General features: G+C 40.4%; 1 protein-coding gene across 5 annotated transcripts; it reads right to left on the bottom strand.

Moving 5' to 3' along the window:
• Positions 1-4,969: 4,969 nt before the first annotated feature.
• On the bottom strand, positions 4,970-19,253 carry LOC127598119 (S-adenosylhomocysteine hydrolase-like protein 1). Of its 5 annotated transcripts, none has more exons than XM_052061712.1 (17): positions 18,814-19,249; positions 12,648-12,759; positions 12,349-12,486; positions 11,931-12,031; positions 10,910-11,012; positions 10,720-10,814; positions 10,311-10,417; positions 10,011-10,127; positions 9,853-9,916; positions 9,326-9,414; positions 9,155-9,225; positions 7,656-7,750; positions 6,782-6,880; positions 5,825-5,893; positions 5,363-5,441; positions 5,162-5,282; positions 4,970-5,088 (listed from the first exon to the last, which is right to left on the bottom strand). In XM_052061712.1, exons 1-17 carry the CDS (start codon positions 19,078-19,080, stop codon positions 5,082-5,084), a joined length of 1,734 nt encoding a protein of 577 aa, XP_051917672.1. In that variant the 5' UTR covers positions 19,081-19,249; the 3' UTR covers positions 4,970-5,081. The 5 variants fall into 5 exon arrangements, with proteins under 5 accessions (XP_051917672.1, XP_051917674.1, XP_051917673.1 ...); XM_052061714.1 differs by lacking the exon at positions 18,814-19,249 and adding an exon at positions 15,172-15,335; XM_052061713.1 differs by lacking the exon at positions 4,970-5,088 and having other exon boundaries at positions 5,158-5,282; positions 18,814-19,251.
• Between the last annotated feature and the right edge of the window lie 2,531 nt (positions 19,254-21,784).

Below are 21,784 nucleotides of genomic sequence, written 5' to 3'. Positions count from 1 at the left end.
ATGTTAATTAGTTATGACACACCCGCTTGGCCATCACTGGCTGCAGATGATCACATGACATTGCTTGTCCAATCGGTGCTGTGGGAAATTTAGTTCGCTTAGTAGTCAACGTGTGACTCTTGTGAGAGTACGTCGTACAATTTTTTTTTTAAAGTATTCCGGTACTTCTTGAAATTGTATTTACTTTTTTCTGTTTATAATTTATTTAATGATTTATTTTGATCTTGATTTTGTAAAAAAAAAAAATTCACTCATGAAGGGTTCGCTGAATGTGCATATTAACTGGTTGGGTTAGGTACCGATGAAAAGGTTAAGAACCACTGCCTTAACCATTATAATTATGACTAGGAAATGAAAAATCAGAAGAAATTGTTCACAGATGCGCCACATGTATCTTCCCCTCTTCTGTGTATGGCACTGGTAATATTCACTGTCTCATCAGATTATCAGTGAATTATCAATGGGCCATAAACAGAGTTGAGACAGAACCTCCATCAGAATCCTTTTGTCTGGGATTGTTCAAGTGCGGCTGATCTACTTTGCCCATTTTGGCACCAGCACATTTTTGCTTTGCGTGTCTCTGCTTGAGCAGTTATGTATGGTGCCACTATAGGACAAGACGGACATCCATCAGTGCTTGTGTTTTGTTTTTTTTTACCTCATGTTGGTGTCTATGTCCAGTGGCCTCAGGTGTGGCGTAGAATGAGGCTGTTCCAGGCTGATCAATGGCACAGTCTTTGGAAGAGCCTGTTGTTGCTGTTGCTGGATCTTTGAGGGGATGCAACCTGAAACCATCGCGTCGCACAGGTCTGGATGACCTAGCAGCTCTCTTGCGGTTCTTGGCAATAGTAGAACTCACTCTGGTTGCGTGGAAGGATCCGGTGGTTCTAGACTTGCCAAAAACTGATGGAGAGACTACAACAGAGTTCCACGCAGTCTGGCTTTTTTTGGATAAACCGTCGATTGGTGAAGAAATACAGAATATACAAGTGACCAAATGGGATTGTGAGTGACGACAGGCGCATCGGCGAGGGCTTTGCAGATACCATCTCCCTCCTGAGTGGTCTGCAGTCTCAGAACAACAAGACGACTACTGGAGGACACGACTAGATTGTCTTTTTAAGAAAATGGCGGTCTTCAATTGACCATTTCCATGTGCCCACTCCTTATCAGTAATCTGTGCTTGCCCTGACCAACTTTGCATCATCCGCTTGTGCAGGTCTGCTTACAAACTTCCTTACAAATGTAATCAATCTCTTATCCCGCCGTGTCAAAGACTGTGTACCTCTCTTGTGCTAAATTTAAAGGGAATGAGAGGAGCTGCTTTTATTTGCTATGTTTACGCCCACAACAGCACTAACCGCCCGCTTCTAACGAGTCTCTAAGAAAATACCAACGGAATGAAAACTCCAAACCATGCGCACCATTCGACTGCGCTTTGTCCATAAAATACCAATCAATCTAATAAATCAATCAAACGCTCAGTAAATAAATGACTGTAAAAATTTCAATTTTTAGTCCATCAATCAATCCATCAATAAGTCAGCCAATACAGTTGTCAGTCAATGGTATCTCGCTCAATAGATCAAGAGGTCAGTTAGGTACTCAATCATTCAATAAGTCAAGTTGATCAGTCGATTAATTTTTTAATTAATCGAAAGTCAGTTTCTCCAATCAGAAAATTATCAGTTGTTCAATTAATCATTCAGAATGAATTTATTGTTTTAATTGTCTTTGTTTTTATATGTCTGATTTTACTTTATGTGCAGCACTTTCTATGCAGTTATGAAATAAAGTTGAAAATCGGTTCCTCAATCAATATATCAGTCAGTGAGTTACTCAGTAAGTCAGTTGCCGGTCAGTCTGTGAATCAGTCAGTCAGCCATATTGACTGTCATTCAATCAACTAGCCAGTCAGTCAATGACTAAGTCAGCAACGGCCGTTGATTCCCATTCATTCATCCACTGCATGCACAATGATTGAAAGGATCAATGGATGGATGGATGGATGGATTGTGAAACGATCCTTCATTCATACATCTTCATTCATCAGTCAATCTATTCTTCCAACAACCGAAGAGCCAACCAGTGAATGTTGAAATGATGACCATCCATCCATCCATCCATTCAGCAATCCACCCAGTAACAGAGCAACAATGTTTCCATTCAACCTGACCAATGAAATAGAGGAGGGAGAGGTCGACTGACAGCTGCTACACGTGATTAGCGTGTGTAGTGATGCATCAAAAGCTCTTTAAGGAGAATCCCTGATTGGGAAAGAGAAGGACACGCACACACATTCACACGCACACCCTGAATCCTGAGACTTCTTGGTTCCTCCAGTGACCATCTGTCATTGAGCTTTACTAACCAATGGATTATCAACTGGTCACACACGCACACACACATGGACGCACGAGTAATGCAAGAGAATAAGTGGCGTCATTAAAGTAGATTGCTTGTGTCGTGCTAAAGCCCTAATGACCGTTTTATGACCTTTTTGTACATTTGTATTTAATCTATACTGTAATGTTTGCTCCTAAATACACTTGAGGGCCACAGGCCTCCGGATAAGATTAATGTATCAATAATGCAGTATTATTAGGTGCTTGTTTTCTCAGACAGATAACTCAATGATGGAGGATAGCAGATGTCGATTGATGTGACGTGACTTAACCCAAACTCAACCCTCACCCTCACCTTTGCAATGGTGAGTTCTGTACCCAGGATGTTGTCTTGTTTTTCGACGTGGGTCAAAGGGGCTACAAGAAAATCAGCAGTAATGTCATTTCCTACATGCAGAAGCCCTCGACCCTCTGATGGACTTGCACTAATGATGTTACGCCGCTTTTGGATGCGGAAGATTAATGAGACTGCAGAAAGAAGTGAAAACTGAGCTGGTGTAACCCAATTTGCAGACTGTTGGCTCAGTGATGGATGAAAGCTTTTAATATGAATGTTTATTTGAGTTGTGGGCATTTTTTCTAGGGGGGTTGGTTGTGTGAATGATATATGGAGCTTTTAAGGCAGGGGTGCCCGTTCGGTCGATCCTGATCTACCGGTAGATCTAAGACGGGTCCCCAGTAGATCCGAGGAGTGTCGAGAAGAAAAAAAACAAACAACCATTTGTGTGTCTTTGTACATGTGAGTAATACATTTTTTGTGTGAATGTACGCTGCACCCTAATCATCCTATCAGTCTCATTTTCACCCCCCCCAAAAAAATATTAAAAAAATAAAATAAAGCAGGTAAATCTTGAATTTACGGTGGCGCGTGATTACGTCACGGGAAGTTGTTAGCGCTCAGCAGTCTACAATTGCAGCTTGTGATCAGAGCTGTTGCGCTCTCTTTTATCATTATTATTCTTATTCAGAGTTTGCTTCGTGTACAATTCACCGAGGGCACAAGAAAAGAATAGGAATCTAGGAGGGCCCAGGGAATCACTTTAAAACGGTACGTGTGAGCTACGATAGTTAACAGGATGCAAAAGTACATCGCATGCCTCAGTTTCAGGCTGTGCGTGCGTGCGTGCATGTGTGTGTGTGCGCGCGTGCTGGTAAGGGTAGTGTCACGTCTCGGACGAGCCGAGTAAAGTCTGGATTCCAAAAACGTAGACGTAAACAAGGTCTCCGTAACAAAAATAGGTTTAATGCTTATAATCGCACCAACAAAGAGGTAACATAAAGCGCTGGTCAAAACAAGGACCAGAGAGAACATAATTGAATAACAAAAGGCGCTTGCACAAAGGCAAGGGAGAAAATTAAAGACCGCCAATTCAAACTAAAACAATGTATCAAAATACACGCGGGCGTAAAGCCAAATCACAAAACCAAAATCGTACTTACAAAAAGCAGGTGTACCGAAATTGCAAAACGCGAAACACGACGAGGTCAATAGCAAAATAGTCCATGAGCAGCGAGAATAGCAATACCAAAAACAATTCTCTGACACAGGTGCAATGCAGAAGAGACCTTAAATACAGTGTTCACAAATTAAAGATTGGCAGCAGGTGCGTGCCGAAGTCCGCTAACGCCACCTGCTGGCCAGACCAAAACAGGATCATGACAGGTAGATCCCGGGATCGAAAAGTAAGTCTCTGGGTCTAGGCTAATTTACATGACAACAGCTTCACACCAATTTCTCCTCCCATAGTCTGCTGCTCAGATGGGTGACACACGGACGACACTTTCGGAATCATGCTTCTATACTTGGGTGGAAATTTTGTAGTTAGTTTTTGAAGACAAATATTTTTAAATTGAGAGTTTTTGTGTTCAATGAGCTCTTTGGCTTTTTCAATTAACATTTGATTTTGTTTCCATATCAGACTCTAAATGCCTTTCAGGGACAACTGTTACTACAGTGGACAATTTATCACGTTATCAGATTACAGGTTATCATTATTGGCGCATGGAAGGGTTATATTAGAAAACGCTCATGAAATTACAAATCAGTCAGTTGTTCGAATAGTACCCTGACCTGCCCATACTGGTGACAACAAAAATTATACTAGCCCATGGACCTTAAGATGTAAATTTGTATTTGGGAAATGACAGCGCGAGCCCCACCTGTCTGTCAGACTGAGACTGTGTCCCAATGCTGCAAATGGTAAACCTTATCAATAATAATCCGGGACCAACATATTGTGATAAACATATCAGCAACTTTATTTCATATTTAACCATATATTGCTAATCAGGTCATATACTGCTCACAAAGATTTAGGGAAATTTGGTTGTTCCACCTCCATGTATTTCTGACATCTGGATTATGGCCTGTTTTACTGCCACTTCTGTTCTGCCTCCCCCTCACTCCTGCCGAAAAAACTGCTCTTGGCCAGCCTGCTCATAATACTCTGACAGCTTTACAAAGATAACATTGCATGACAGCAACTAATTTCCACATTCCCATTTCAACAAACCGATGAATTCTTTTGAATAAAAAATAGAACCTACATACACAGTATACAGTATATTTCTGACCTTTTATTATCCCTTCATGAGTGCACTGTGATAACTGTAGACTTCAAAGAAATATTCAGAGTAATAACATCCCATAAACAGGTTGTCTCCGGAGTCCAGGTGTCAATATCTGCCTCAAAAAAGGTTTTAGTGAACCACAAAATTTGTTTCAAATGTAATGTTTGTGTGTGTGTTTATGTCACCTGTAATAGTTGGGTTTAAAGGGTCCATGCTTGCTGATGCCCAAGTACTTGGTCTGCTCGTCAGTCAGCTCAGTGAGGTGAGCTTCAAAGCCAGAAAGGTGAAGACTGGCCACATATTCATCTGTGACAATAAATATTCACATTTCAAAACTCAGGGGATTTTGTGTTCATATCATTATCAGTTAACGTTAAAGAACTTGCCCATCTTTTTTGGCAGCAGGTAGACATCCCGTTTGTAACGTCCTTCTGGAGCATTGTACAGCTCAATGAGGGCCAGAGCCTGAACATTTAGGAGTTGCAGTCAAAATTCCACTGCTTTGCCTCTTATTTGGAGAACTGTGCGAGCACCAGAATCTTCCTTTCCTCCAAGTGATGTTATACCTTATCCCATTTCTTGATTGTTAGGGAGTGTGAAGAGACTTTAAGGATTATTTAGTATGTTAAAATGTACTGTACAATTTATGAACCGCTGCCTCCAAAAGTCAATTGCTTTGATTGTTTTTTTTGTGGGTGCTCGCTTTTCAGCGGTGACACGTGAATGCATCCGATGTCTCCTTGAACCAACCACCAGTCAGGAGTAGAATCTCTAATCATCTCCATTTACAATACTTGCAATTTTGTCCACAGAATAAAGAGCAATCGGTGTGTGTGCGGGTCACACACCTGAGTAGTGGCAGTGATGGATAAGACAAAGGGGGGCACAGTGGAGCAGCTCAGATTCAGCAAACGACCCTGAAGTGAGAATAAGAGAGACAAGAGACACCTGCAGTCGTTGGTCATTTTATACGATCCACATCCCATTCATCAAATCAGACGGCAGGCTAATTAAAGCAGTTAGGTAGACCCACTTAAACCAGGAAGCTCAATGACACGCTTGCTAATGCTAGCTGCTTTATTTAGCAAAAACTAGTTGATTTATTGACTTGAAATCACCATGTTACAATTTGGAAAATATTTTTATCCAGGACATTTGACGGTGTTTATTTCTTATTTAGGTGTACTTACTTTTTGAGCTTTGATGTGAGGTGAAAACATCACGTGTTTATCCTCAGTGATCATTGGTTAATTGAATTGGTTGTACATTGCATCTGCCCAATCAGAGGACAGATTCAAGTAGGTTGGATGACCCATGAAAAGCATGATGCTCAATCGCCCATTTAAAGTTTTCCTGCTTAATTTAGGACAACCCACACCGTTTGATGATTCAAACGCACTCGGAAACATTTTTGGGAGTAAAATTTACAATTCGGCCGTGGATTTTTTAAGACCTCGTATAACATATGACAAATCTTATCCCACTTGATGGTGCATATTTCTTATTTAAGTGTACTAATAATTTTTGCTATGCATTTTAATGTGACATAAAATGCCATATCTCATTTTAATGGTCATTCATCGTTTTAAAAGATTCACATATCATCCATCCGATCATGGGAGAGATTAACCTAACCCCACTTAAACTACAAAGCTTAATGGCCCATTTGCCGATTATAGGTTTCCGATACACTACACTACTCATCGACCCTAAATAAGTCGAGCTCACGCGTTCTTTGGTGTTGTCTGCTTCATGGGTTACATTTCTATCGTAGCTGGTATAGATCAACAGTATAGTGGCATCACCTCGGCGAGCAGGACGATTCTCCTTCCATCTGGCCATACGATGTGGTCCACCTGAGGTCTCACGTGCTCCCACCGCAGCTCTTCAGTACGCAGACTTGCCTGATAAAACACAACAACAAGCCTTTCTCTTCGTAACGTTTTTCTCAGCAGCCCTGCTTCCACTACATTATGTGGAAGTTGGACTTTTTTTTTGTTTGTCCAATCAGATTTCAATTTCCTTACGTTGCCATGTCAATGGAATCTGCCCAGGGCCTTCAGAATTAGTAGTGCTGGCTGATGCAACTTGAACACTTTTCCCAATGACAATTGGAGTGTTTTTCGAAGCAATCACATTTTAAATTTGTCCTCACAGCTAACGTCGACATATTTTCACACTGTGGTGGGTCACAGCAAAATTTGCCACATCCCAGTTTGACCGGCAAATCACGTCTGTTGTGATCTGTACATTCTATTATATTAAACAGCAAATTTTAATCTTGACTTTTTTTCAAGGACACCAGGTTTTTGATAGATTTTCATATTTTGTTTTTAAACTTCATCTAATAAGCTTGCGCAATACGGATTATACCATACGATAACATTTAAAGCTATGAAGTTTCAGAAAAAATTCCACCTGTTGCGGAACTGACTCTCAATTCATAGACATTGCAAAATATATGGAAATGCATTTTAAAAAATATTTGAAAATCTGAATTGCTAGAGAGAAAACACGGGCAGATTCGGAATAAGTGCAAAAAACAAAAATCATCTAGAAAGGTTTAATTGCATCTCAGATTTAAAAAAATAATAATTTGAGATATTTTTGTCATGCCTTGTAATTGGCTGAAGACCAGTCCAGAGTGATCTGCGTTCCCGCGCAAATATCAGAGCATACCAAATCTATTTCTGTGTTGGAGTGTCCCATATTGCAGACGATGCAGCCATTCTTCATCCTGTCCAGATGTTCCCTGGCCACCACGTGTTTGTTACCTGCATGGGAAAACATTTAACGGGTTCATGGTGGAACGTTTGAAATGGAGAAATAATGATTTGAGAAAATTAGTATGTGGTATGCTATACGAAGCCGATGTGAAGCATTATAAAGCTGACATTAGTGTATCAAAACCACCCCTTTCAAAGTTACATCGGCATCAGGGCTAGCCGAGGCAATTGTATCCCTAAAACAATTACAGTACACTTCTGGTTCATCGTTTTGATTCTGGTTTCAAGGAATTCTGGATTACAACAGCATAGACTACAATGAATATTTGAAATGGCCTGTGCCATTTGTCTGCATCGTACTCCAGCACAGCACTTACTTTCTACATTGATTAGTAACAAAGAGAAGTTTATTCTCATCTGTCATCATTCGGTAGGATTATTGGTCGGCCTAAAATCATGAAAAAATATTGTTTTGCTTTATTACCCAGTTGATTTAAAAAAAATGTGTATACCGTACATCCTTTCGCTTATTTTGGAGTACGGTATGTGGCCCTTCGAAGAAAATGTTGGCACACTCCTGACGTAAATGCCAAAGCAAATCAGTTATTTTCAGATGACATACTGTGAACTTGTCAATAAATGTAATTCTGTTAATTTATAACTTTTAAAAATGTTACAAATTACAAAATTGGGAATTTCTCACAGGGTTATTGTTCACAGTATCAGTATCAAACCTATACACTTGAATTTACGTTATTTATCTTATCTTCACAAGAGTATATATTACACTTTCAAGAATTATTTATTGTGTAATTATCCATCCATCCATTTTTTTCCATCTGCTTGAACCTCAAAAGGATCCTCGACCTATCCCAGCTGCCTTCGGGCAGTAGGTGGGCTACACCCTGAACTGGGTGCCAGCCAATCGCAGGGCACACAAGGACGAACAACCATTCAACTATGTACATTGCTTATCCCAGCAGACGGGGCATCGAAACGGGGAACTGGAATTATGGAGTATGAGAATGAGAATCATTCAGGGAGAATTTGGAATGTTACTCACAATTCCAATCGATTCTCGAGATCCAATGCCCAACCCAAGGCTCTTGTACTACAAGTTGTCCTATATTTGTTGAATCCACTGTAGTAGGTTTACATAGAGCCAGGCAGTGGCATAAAAACTTTATTAATGTGGGAAAAAAATAATGATTGGCATAACAACCAGACACATAGGTATGGTGGCCCTGTGGGTCCTCGTGAATCTTTTGAACCAAAATGTGTTTCAGTGTCTGAATGTTTAAATGTAAAGGAGTCGAATCAGTCCTTCTGCTAACCAGAGTGATTTTTTTTACACAAATATCCATATCAAATACAGAATGAGAGCACTTTTGCAACTTTGAGCTGTAACACGGGACAGGTCTGTGTCTATGTAACATTAGTGTACATGTGTACCTGTGCAGGTGATGACCACGTCAACGTGTTGGACAACTTCACTCAGCTGGATCACTCTGAAGCCGTCCATGCTATAAAAATTTGGCAAAGGTGTCAAATTCATTGAGATCCATTGAGGACATTTCCTGGTTGCTTAGCTGGAAATGTGCCTGTGTTCGTAGTTTAGCATACCAGGCCTGCAGGGCACAGATGGGGTCCACTTCTGTTACGTACACAATAGCACCCAACGCTTTTAGGGCGGCGCAGCAACCTTTGCCAACCTGCCACAAGAAATTAATTCGAACAGTCTCTTATATAGCTCGGGGCAAGTGTCAGCCCGAGCCAATGTGGCAAGACCTCTATGGCACTATATATATATATTGCGTTTATTAAATTATGACGGAAGTGACGCAACAGCGCACGGTATGGCACCAACTTCCCGCCGTAGTTCAGGCAGAGCTACCAGGGAAGTCACAGGGTAAGTCAGGTTTCATTGACGGTCCGGATTCATTTCTAGTTTAATTACAATATTTCACTTTGTTACACATGTAGTGGCAGGCAGAAAAATGAAATGCTCTTCCAGTGATTGACCCTTTCATCCACTTCTGTGTCATTTTTGTTTGGCGTGGTATGAAAAGGCCTGCCACACACACACACACACACACACACACACACACACACACACACACACACACACACACACATTCATGTTCACTGACCTCACCGTATCCACAGACCAGCACCTGCTTGCCACCAAACATCATGTCTGTGGTTCTCTTCAACCTGAAAGCAGCGCAGTCAGTCACCTGTGTCAGTGTGAGCATTTGTGTGTGTGTTTATGTGTGTGTGTGTGTTCCTAAATACTATGATCGCTTACCCATCCAATATCAACTCCTTGCAACAGTAGAGAGTGTCAAACTTCTGCTTGGTCACTGAATCGTTGACGTTCATGGCGGGAACACACAAATTGCCGGCCTTTGATAGCTGGTACAAGCTGATGCAAAACGTGCGACATGAAACATGAAAGTAAAATAAAACTCCATCATTCTGCCGTTTGACAGTGGTGCTTTGACTTATGAGTGCCTTGAGTTATGAGTACTTGGAGCTTAGTGAGGAACCGTGGATTATTTAAAACTCATGAACACGAATAGAATTAGTGAATATAACCTGAACTAACCGATAAACTCCTGTGACACTTTCTTCCACGATGCCTCGTATGTTCTTGAACAGTGTCGGGTACTTCTTGTAGAGCAGGTGGGTCAGGTCGCCGCCGTCATCCAGAACCTGGCCACAGGGAATAGACAGGTGCTTTTCATCACGAGGCCAAAGCTACCATGGTAAAAATTCGGCGAGTGGTCCTAATATCGGGTAGCTTGTACTCTCACTAAGTCACTTTGGTGATTGTTCTTTTTTTGTGTGTTGATTGTTTAACTTTTTATTAATTTGCTTTTGCAATTCGAACAGCTTTAAAGGATTTTAGAGGTAAAACTATTTAAAGACCGCAACCCCTATGAGGATAAAGCGGATCGGAAAATGGATGGATGGACAGACTATTGAACGAGCTACATTAAAAGTGACTCTTGTACCACATTGGGTTCCCATATCTCAGCACCAATGCACCGGTCGATGCACCACCAGAAGTCGTCTTCTGACTCCCCTTTCCAGGCAAACACAGCTGTACCTGAGTGGGCCGGGGTAGGTGCATTACAGGAAATAACAGTATGAAGAAGACAGCAAGTGCTTGGAAACAAAACAAAGTGTCCTATCATTGTGTACCTCCTTCTGCCAGAGCAGCGGCTACTGCGTTTTGGGTGGAGAAGATGTTGCAGGCGGCCCAACGGCACTGAGCCCCCAACACTAACAAAGTCTCCATCAGAACCTGAAAAATACACACACACACACACACACTCTGGCAAACGATTGGAATCTCCACAAAACGCTCACTTGTGATTTCTTTCTCTCGTAGGTTTTTAATATGTTAAAGCTGCAGTTGTTTGAAGGTTTAGAATTGCCGTAAGATCGATGCTTATCTACTTTAGCGGGTCAATGGCTTTTGGCATTGGCTTTTGGCATTCTATGTTAGCCGAAAGTTGGAAGACCTTCATTAAACAAAATTAATAAAAACAAACAAAACAAACAATAAGTACCGTAATTTTTTGAAACAACATCCCTCTCTGTCCCCACTCCTCATTTTATGACTTTATTTGTAATCATTATTTTAAAACACCCCACGCCTTGACAAGAATAGCCAATCCCAAACTGTAGGGACACAAGGCGTGACCGTGAGGCCTCGACCAATCATTCGCTGTGCACATGAGTGTACATGCCACAACTTTGTGGGGACACTCAGATATCACACTTTCCATGGCCGGACAGAAGGAACTAGACCCAAAACAAGGGTAAACATACAGTATGTAATAGTGGTGTCTTACATGGACTCAGCCCACTGTAGGGCTTCGAACTCGCAATGCCGCTGTAGGTCTCCGTCCTCATCGGGTAAGAGCTAAGTATGCTAACTGCCACATGCAGCATTGTTTTCCGGACTGATGTGCAATTAGTAATTTCTGCTCAACATGAAGCTGTATCACCTCTCGTATTTGCACATTCCACAGAATACGACATCAACATCATGAATAACTCATGCTGGCAATGTAGCAGCCGTGGCTAAGATTGAACTTTGACTTTACGAACTTACGCTTCCATACAAGGCTACATTCCAATCTTTGCAGTTTGAGACCAGCTCATCATTTCAATATTTTGTGACTTTTTGACTGAGAGTTGGGAAAAGGATGCTTACCGCAGTTTGTGCAGTGATGTGTGTGCAGCCAATCACTTTGGCTCCTGCCAGAGGTTTCTCCCCACCAACCTTCTTCCTCAAAACCATCAAAGCGGGCATCTCTGTGTAGACACCAGCACCATGAAAAGCAAAATGTGTGTGTTTGTGTGAGAGCGAGTGGAAATGAGCGTTTGTGTGTGTGGTGGTGAGATGTGTGATGGGAAATGTATTTGTGAGTGAGCAAGTTTGTGTCTGCCAGAGTGTTTTTGTGTATGTCTGTGTGTGTTTCAGTGAGTATGTTAATAACTGAATATTGTGTGCGTGTGTGTGTGTGTGCGTGTGTATGTGTGCGTGTGCGTGTGTATGTGTGTGTGTGTGTGTGTGCGTGCGCGTGCGTGTGATTGAGCATGTGAACGTACATTTCGAGTCTTTTCCTCACCTTGCTCAGCAATGCAGATTTCACGACGTCCAAAATCAGCCTGTTTGATGTTTTTAATGCAAAAGTCTGAGACGCCCTTGGATGTCTTCTGCACCTTGTTTCTAGGTGAAGTCTCATCCGTAGAGCTGGCACTGCCCACTGTAGAGTACAACACAGTACAGTAAGGCCCATATGTTTGCCTTTATACACAATCGTGATTTTAAATAAGACAATTAAGATGGGGATGAGAGTGGAAATGTACAACTTTAGTTAAAGGGCATTTAAACATAAATTACAGGTGAGTAATGAACAAAAGGCACCTGAACTGTGGCTGTCAATGGACGACTGTGAGATGGAGCGAGCTAGTGAGCACGGGACAGCCTTGATGGGACGCTTATTGAATTCTTGTTTCTCCTCCGTCAACTGTATTTGCTGTTAGAAAAAAAAACAACAACAAAACACATTTCACTGAAATAGTCAAACAATGAACTCCTGTTTATCGAGGGCGATACATTCCAGACAAAAGGAGGACTTTACCAGCATATTCACCTGCATTTGTTCATAGCTATAGCCTTCTAAAGGCTTTGTTTTACAGCTAACAGTTTTAGCATTAATGTTCCTCTTTTTTGTACTCTCCTCGTGTGTATTAGTAGTTGTGTGTTTTACACAACTACTGGCACCAAAAGTTATTTTTGTGTTCAGTTTAATGACTCCCCCGATCATTAACAAACGTCACTGTGTAAGTGAGATACCCCCAGTTGTGAGAATACTAATGGCTACTGCATGTGGACTCATGTCATGACCCGAACCTTCTGCAATGTCAGCAAGATAGTATACAGGTCAAATACAAAAAAAAATTATTCAATATTTGAAATGCTTTGGCTTGAAATATCTCAAATAAACATGATACATGTCATTAAAAAAGGATAAAGTGCATGAACCTCTTTTTAAGTATTTCAAATACATTGTAGTAATTTAAGCACATGGGAATTACTGATGCAAATACATACAGTCATTGTTCACTCAAAATACTCGTATATTGTATTTATTAGACATTTTAGATAACTCTCCTTCTTCTTTTTGTTTTATTTATATTTGGCTGCCAAATGTACAGCACAACGTATTTTGGCCTGTTTATGTTCAACTTTAAGCAGTACAAATGGATGGAAATGTTATTTTGTTGTTGTTGTTGTTGTTGGTTTTTTTTTTGCAAATGAAATACATGCACATTTTTTCTGTACCCTCTTATTATTCATGTGAGCAAGTGGAAGTGTTTGCATTGGCCAAGTCAATTTCTAGAGTTGAACCCAGTAGAGCACATCTCAAACTCGAGGCTCGCGGGGCCAGAACTGGCCCGCCACATAATTTGATGTGGCCCTTGAAAGCGATTGACTTTAAAATCGCCCAATTAATGTACAAAGCACACAATAACCTGCTCTGCCAAAACATTCAGAATTTTTTTTCGAAATTCCAGTAAGCAACTATGAATTAAGAGGTACCAACTTATTCAAAAAACTCAAAACAAGAACAAACATCAAGCAAAGAAGTGTATCTAGCAAAGGTGTTAATCTGTGGAATAATCTCGAAACGGACCTAAAAATGAGTACCGTAAATCGCTTGCTGAGTTCAAAAACAAATTCAAAAAAATAGTACAAACAACCTACATCAATCTGAGTTAAAATGATAAATTCTAAACATTAAATATAATGATAAATCAGAACTAAGTTGATAAATAGAGAAAGGTATTGAAATAACCATTATGAATACAAGAGAAAATTGACACAAGAGTGCCAGGGTGAGGATGCATATAATCCCGATACAAACCAAAAGTTGTAAAAATATCACGGTTAAGGGTAAAGTATGAGCCTTAATGGAGACTTCTTCTTACTTTTTCTTTTCTGATTGATATAAAAATGATTTAGTAGATATAAACACATAACGGGGTAGGACTAGATAAGTTTTTTACTTCATCCTACTCCCTTGAACATAATAACTGTGTTGAATGAAGACTGATTTCTTTCTTTTTACTTTTTTTATCTACCTTATTTTCTGTCAAATTATTACTGTATATGTTTTATGTTCAATAAACAAAAAAAACAAACAAACAAACAAATCATGTGTGCCCGCTGCCATGATCATTGCTGAAATCTGTACCAAAATTGCTTATCAGTGCTTTCTTATGTAAATTTGTCAAGCCAAACAACAGTGTCAGGTTACCATTTCTTAGTCAAAAAAAAAAAAACGTGTGAAAAAAATTACATTATTATCCGCATCTTTTTCACGGCCCGACTGTGACCTCTCATCAAGGTTACTCTAATGACTGAGTGTGTTGCAATTCATCCCAACACAATACAATGAGACTGTGACCTTGTCCCAACTAAATGACCCTGAATTAGGTAATATTGTCACAACGTAGTACATAATTTAGTTTAAAATCTAATTATTTTGAGCCAATAATAACAATGAAGCCAGTGCTGCATTTTCCATGGTAATGATTACAAATGTGACTCCACAGTTGAGTGAATGCGGGTTCCGTTTTCTTCTATTTGGTGGCACTTGAGTCAAGCAGCTTAATATTTAACACAAGCTGTGCGGCAGCGTTCACCCAAATTCAATGATCACATTGCAACAGCAGAGAAATTATTTTTTAAGATCAAGGAGGCAAGGGTGAAAGTTCAAAGAAAGGACGCATGTTACCATTTTGACTTTAGGAGTCCCCCCAAAAAAATCCTTGATTCAATGATGCATTTGGCCATTTAAGCAAAGAATCATCGATAAATGGAGAAAGACATCCATTTGAAAGATGATGTGTTTCAGGAGACAAAGAAAAAAAGGGAGCACTACCTTAATGCGAACAGACTGTACAGCATCCTGGTCCTTGGCTTTGGTCACATTCACCAGACTGTACACTTTCTTCATGCTTTCACCTTGGCAGACCTCAGTGCACACTGCTGTATTAAGCATTAAGCATGAGGTGACGCCACAAGTTCACAGAGCAACCAGACACGCCTCGCAAAAGCACAGACTAAGCTCAAAGCAGTCTTTGTATGAGGATAGTCAAAAAAAAATAGAGGCTCGGTGTAAATTTACACACAATGGAAGATAGAATGTCATGTCGTGATTCCCTCAGTGTATCGCGGGAAACACAGTCCAATATCAGGAGCAATGGGTAATAATTGGCAATATTGGTATATGGAGAATTACATATGGAGGTACAGTGTATATGGAGTCACATAGTGTTGAAAAGATTACACACACACACTCTTAAATTGTCCAGAAATATATACACACACACACACACACACACACACACACTATATAACAGTATTTAGAGGCATGTATTTATCCTTTGAAAAAATATATATTACTGCATGTAACTGAGAAAGGTATGAAATGCTTCTTCTGTCTGTCTGTCTGTCTGTCTGTACTATCATGCCCCAGTTGGCCAAGGTGCACACTCAAAAAGAAGTAACAAATATCCACTTCACTATAGAAAAAAAAGTGGCATTTTTTTGTTGTTGTTTTCTTACATTCTGTTTAATTACCGGTATGTCATTACTGTATGTATATGAAGTCCAATAGTTTCAGATTCAAACACTTTATTGACCCTCTAAAAGGGAACTTCCAAAACCACACAAGAATAAAAAAAACATTAATCGAGGTCAATATTACAGAGTACTATTTTCTTATATACTCCTTGAGCGCCATCGATGGTGTAATTGTACACTCGCCTGACTTGTGTGTGTGGGCAGCGTAGGATCGGTTCTCAGTGACGGTGTGAATGTGCGTGTGAATGGCTGTTTGTTTCAATGTGTGCCCTGCAACTGACTGGCGACCAGTTCAAAGCGTAGTTTGCCTTTTGCCCGAACTCAGCTGAGATAGTCTCCAGCCTCTCCCGTAACCCTGTTCATGATGAGCGCATGGCACGATGCACACAAACACACGCACACACTACAAGTACTCCAATGATGAAATAGCATGCAAATAGTTTCTGAAGTTTGTCTAATATAAAATAATTACACGTGTGAGTATTTGTAAATACATTATTTTGCCATCAAAAGCACATTCTTGTTGGTTGTATTTATGAATTAATTTGATTTATTTATTAAAAGTCAGGGGTTAGCGCGTCGACCTCACAGTGCAGAGGTCATGGATTCGATCGCAGCTTTAGTCTTCCTGCGTGGAGTTTGCATATTCTTCCTGTGCTTGTGTGGGTTTCCTCCCACATTCCGAAGACATGCAAGACAGGCTGGTTGAATGCTCTAAATCATAGGTGTCAAACTCAAGTCCTGGAGGGCCGCTGTCCTGCATGTTTTCCAACTCTCCCTGTTGCAACACACCTGATTCAAATGAACAGATCATCAGCAAGCTCTGCGGAAGCCTGACATTGAACCTGTTCATTTGAATCAGGTGTGTTGCAAAAAGGGATACTTGGAAAGCATCCAGGACAGCGCCCCTCACGGACCTGAATTTGACACCTATGTTCTAAATTGGGGCGGCCCGGTAGTCCAGTGGTTAGCACGTCGGCTTCACAGTGCAGAGGTACCGAGTTCGATTCCAGCTCCGGCCTCCCTGTGTGGAGTTTGCATGTTCTCCCCGGGCCTGCGTGGGTTTTCTCCGGGTGCTCCGGTTTCCTCCCACGTTCCAAAAACATGCATGGTAGGCTGATTGGACGCTCTAAATTGTCCCTAGGTGTGAATGTGAGCGTGGATGGTTGTTCGTCTCTGTGTGCCCTGCGATTGGCTGGCAACTGATCCAGGGTGTCCCCCGCCTACTGCCCGAAGACGGCTGGGATAGGCTCCAGCACCCCCGCGACCCTAGTGAGGATTAAGCGGTTCAGAAAATGGATGGATGGATGGATGGATGTTCTAAATTGTCCCTCGCATGAGCGTGAGCACGGATGGTTGTTCGTCTTTGTGTGCCCTGCAATTGGCTGGCAACCGGTTCAGGGTGTCCCCCGTCTACTGCCCGGAGACAGCTGGGACAGGCTCCAGCACCCCCCGCAACCCAAGTGAGTATTAAGTGGTTCGGAAAATAGATGGATGGATGGATATTAAAAGTCACTGTTGTGCATAAAATATATCTATTCACAAAAAGCTTAATTCATGAATTTCTTGGTCCAAAATGGGTTATTTGTGTGAAACCAACTCATGTTCAACTGCTTATTTCTACAAAATGGAATAAGGATTTTTTTTCATGTTTTTGATTAATGAAGTGTTTTGAAAACAGAATATTATGGAAATGTCAGGAAGACACTTGGGTACTTTGTGTTGATATCATAAGATTATTTAGGTGCACCCACTGAAGTGTCTTGTCTATGCGGTGTCTCCTGGTGCCTGGTCAAACATTCACTCGGGTGTACAGGTTAAAACAAAAAATATTGACTCTGTTAGATGCAGACTCACAGTTCTTGCACATCTTCCAAGTCGCACCGAAAAACTCAAAACCTAAGAAGCATGTACAAGTGTGTTGCTGTCAGCGGTGACAAAATGCTCACACTGTACTTAAATAGAAGTGCAGATATTTGTGTAAAAATAGTCTGATAAAAGTATTTGTTCAAGTCCTGTATTGAAGTGAAAGTATAAAGTACAGACTCTGAAATGTACATAAGTACCAAAAAATGTATGACCGCGAAAATGGCTTGAAGAAGGTGGATTGGCTAGTTACTCTGCATATGAGCTTCTGGGTGTGAATTGTGGCCTGCAGCAGCTCCTTGAAAGATAAGATAAGATAAGATATCCTTTATTTGTCCCACACTGGGGAAATTTACAGCCTCCAGCAGCAAGAATGTAGGTAGAAAGAAGACAGAAGAAAAAAAACAACAACAAACACCATTCAATTTAGTGCAATATAACCACGCAGTGCTATTTATAATTATCTTTCACATCATTTTATTATTATTATTATTATTATTATTGTTATTTTTATTCAGCAGCCTGACAGCAGTAAGCAAGTGTTCTTATTTTGTATTTGTGTGTTTGCTTTGTCATATTCAATCAATAGCGACTTTGGCTTTCCTTGCCTTTACACCAAGGGATTACATTTCCTTGTGCTCTATTTGTTTTTTTACTGTACACGATTGACAGCATTTCTGATGCTCGCTTGTTACTCAAATCTTGTCTCACGACATAAAAATAAAAAATAAAACGAGTAACACCCCGTAACTCAGAAGACTCATAAGTCAGTGCACTCCTAAATCAAAGCATCATTGAACTTTTGTGTAATCTATACAATTAGTCCCATTCAGTTGGACTGCCTGTAAATAGCAGTGGGTCTTGGATTTACAGAGCACATCTCCAATCAATGACAAGGGGCTCTCGTAATGAGCTTTGTGGTACACCTAAAGAAAGACATAGCAGTAGGCTCGGCTTCAACACAGAAAAACTCAAAATCAAAATTAGGCTCAAATCCAGCAAAACTTGTCAGGTAGGATACTAAGTTCGATGACTTAATTACTTCCCACCACTGGTCGCCGTCTGTACTCACCATATCAGTCTTCAGTGCCTCGGTGACGACTTCCGCCATTCCAGCCTCCTCTCCCTCTCTTCCCTGACCCTGATGGGGGGCCCACCTGCTCTCGGCCGCCTTCAGCATCTGCAGCAGGTTGGGGCCCCTCTTGATTGCCTGCTCCTCCGCGGCGCCTATGCATCCGTCCCGCTCGTCCTCTGTTTCTGCTGCTTGAGGACAATGGCCTGAGCCCGACAAGTGCAGGGTCTCTCCGGAGACTACCATCAGTTGCTTTTCCTCAGCCATGGGACTCCACTTTGTAAGTAAAGCACTTTTTGCTCAAGTGGATGTAACAGTGCTCTAGCATGTGCACACAAGGGTTGTTTTGACTCCAAACAACAGCATTTGTTTCAACGTAAAGTGGCCGCAAATTAGTCCTGGTGGCAGTGTGTACACGCTAAACACCGCTTGTTGGCACGCACGGAGGATATCCTGGTTTCATTTTGTCAGCCTTAAGGACAGAAACCACCTACAGAAAATCATTGCTGTCTGCTCTAAAATAACTGGTACTCCTCCTGGAACTCTGTTGACTGTTAATGAACATCTGACACGCAAGCTATCAGTTCCGCAATGCTCAAGACCCCTCACATGCTTTGTTTACAAAGTTTGAATGGCTGCCTTCAGGACGCCGACTTTGTTGCCCCACCTGCAGAACTCAAAGAAGAAAGGTCACTTTAGTGCTGAAAGCTGTGCTGCTCCTCAGTTCGTGAATTTCATCAAACATTTCTGTCTATCCTTGAATACGGTATATTCGCACACGCATTTTCAATTCACACTCATTTGCATCTGCCTTGGTACTTTAACATTAGCCTTGTTTATGTGCAGATATTGATCGTATTCCTTTATTGTTTTTGGTTTTAAATTGCGGCTCTACATGCATTTAATCGACTCGCGCCAAGGACAAATAAAGTTTTGTGATTTTGAATCTGAATACCTTGATTTATGTGATGTCAACATCACACAGAACAAATTCTAATGAGCTAAAGAACATTGATTGCTCTTGTTGGCACAGTAAGGAGGTCCGGGTCTGAACAGTTGGTCATATAGGCCTTCTATGATGCCTTGTAAAATTAAAGGTGGTTCTTGAACAACACGAGATGTGATGTGACAACTTTAATTGTTTCCTTCCTTAATAGAGTTAACAGTGGTTTAGGATAATATTATACAATGTATTTATTTTCGCGTTTGTGCAACATGTCTTTTTTCATGCCTGTGTTTGTGTACGAGCTCACACACACGTGGATCATTTTAGACAAGATTGCAACGGATACATTTTCACTGGGGTGACTGTTAATGATACAAATGACCGAAGTAGCTGTGATTTGAGAATCAATTTTGGAGCACAAATACCTGCTATCAAGGGAATCAATGTTACAGAATCGATCCAGACATCACTGACAGTCAGCCAAATTATTATTTGCCTTTAAACTGAGAAGCAGTGTTCCTCCAGTGTAGTCTTACGCATGTCCGAATGGATGAATGCATTATCAGCAAACGCTGGGTACCTCGCAACTGTGGTTAACTTTTATACCACTAGTGGGCGTGAGTGTCCCATCGTGTCCGTAGGACTTGCCACAGAAAACAAATACGCCGTCTTTTGAATTGAGAACGAGTTGGTTTGTTTTTTTAATTGAACATAAAAGATATACAGTAATAATTTGACAGAAAATAAGGTAAATAAAATAGAAAGAAATCAGTCTTCATTCAACACAGTTATGTTCAAGGGAGTAGGAAGAAGTAAAAAACGTATATAGTCCTACCCCGTTATGTGTTTGTATCTAATAAATCATTTTTATATCAAACAGAAAAGAAAGTAAGAAGAAAGAAGTCTCCATGAAGGCTCATACTTTATCCTTAACCATGATATGTTTACAACTTTTGGTTTGTATCGGGATTATATACATTCACACCCTGGTACTCTTGTGTCAATTTTCTCTTGTATTCATAATGGATATTTCAATACCTTTCTCTATTTATCAACTTAGTTCTGATTTATCATTATATTTAATGTTTAGAATTCATCATTTTAACTCTGATTGATGTAGGTTGTTTGTAGTATTTTTTTAATTAGTTTTTGAACTCCGCAAGCGATTTACTAATTTTCAGGTCCGTTTCGAAATTATTCCACAGATTAACATCTTTGATAGATACACTTCTTTGCTTGATGTTTGTTCTTGTTTTGAGTGTTTTGAATAAATTGGTACCTCTTAAATCATAGCTGCTTTCTCGAATTTCGAAAAACTTCAGAATGTTTTGGCAGAGCATGTTATTGTGTGCTTTGTACATTAATTGGGCGATTCTAAAGTCAACCAAGTTATAAAATTTCATCGTATTTAATTAGATAAATAGTGGATTTGTGGGTTCCGTATATTTTGATCTATTAATAATTCGAATTTATAATAGAGAGTGTGTTTGTTTTGCAGGCATTTCCCCATATTTCCACACAGTAGGTCATATATGGTAATAATAATGAAGTGTATGTGTACAAAGATCTCTTATTTAGCACTTCCTTGGTTTTGTAGAGGATCCCTTCGGTTTTGGCTATTTTTCTTTTTACGTTATCAATGTGTGACTTCCAACATAGTTTTGAGTCTATTACTAATCCGAGAAACTTTTCGTTTCATACGCTCTTTCTATCTCAATTGAGTTTACCATAATTTTATCTTGGTGTTTGATTGGTCTTGTGCCAAAAACAATTAACTTCGATTTTTTTTCAGGTTAAGTGACAATTTTCTGTCGAACCAGTTTTTTAATTTGTTTAATTCGTTTTCTACAGTTGTCATGAGCTATTTCAGATTTATTCCAGAACAGTAGTAAAAGTTGTATCATCAGCAAATAGGACCCATTTAAATTGTTTTGAGACCTTGCAGATATCATTTTTATATACAAAATGAATAGTTTTGGACCAAGCACTGACCCCTGAGGAACTCCATGAGTGATTTTCAGTTGA

Source organism: Hippocampus zosterae, chromosome 3 (assembly GCF_025434085.1).
Source record: "Hippocampus zosterae strain Florida chromosome 3, ASM2543408v3, whole genome shotgun sequence".
Lineage (NCBI taxonomy): Eukaryota > Metazoa > Chordata > Actinopteri > Syngnathiformes > Syngnathidae > Hippocampus > Hippocampus zosterae.
This window is presented reverse-complemented; position numbering and strand designations above follow the sequence as displayed.

Coding starts and splice junctions, on each gene's coding strand:
- LOC127598119 (XM_052061712.1), bottom strand. CDS start 19,080: ATGGCTGAGGAAAAGCAACTGATGGTAGTCTCCGGAGAGACCCTGCAC. Junction 10,815..10,909: donor CGCTGCTCTGGCAGAAGGAG/GTACACAATGAT, acceptor CGGCCCACTCAG/GTACAGCTGTGTTTGCCTGG. Junction 10,128..10,310: donor AGTGTCACAGGAGTTTATCG/GTTAGTTCAGGT, acceptor GTTTTGCATCAG/CTTGTACCAGCTATCAAAGG.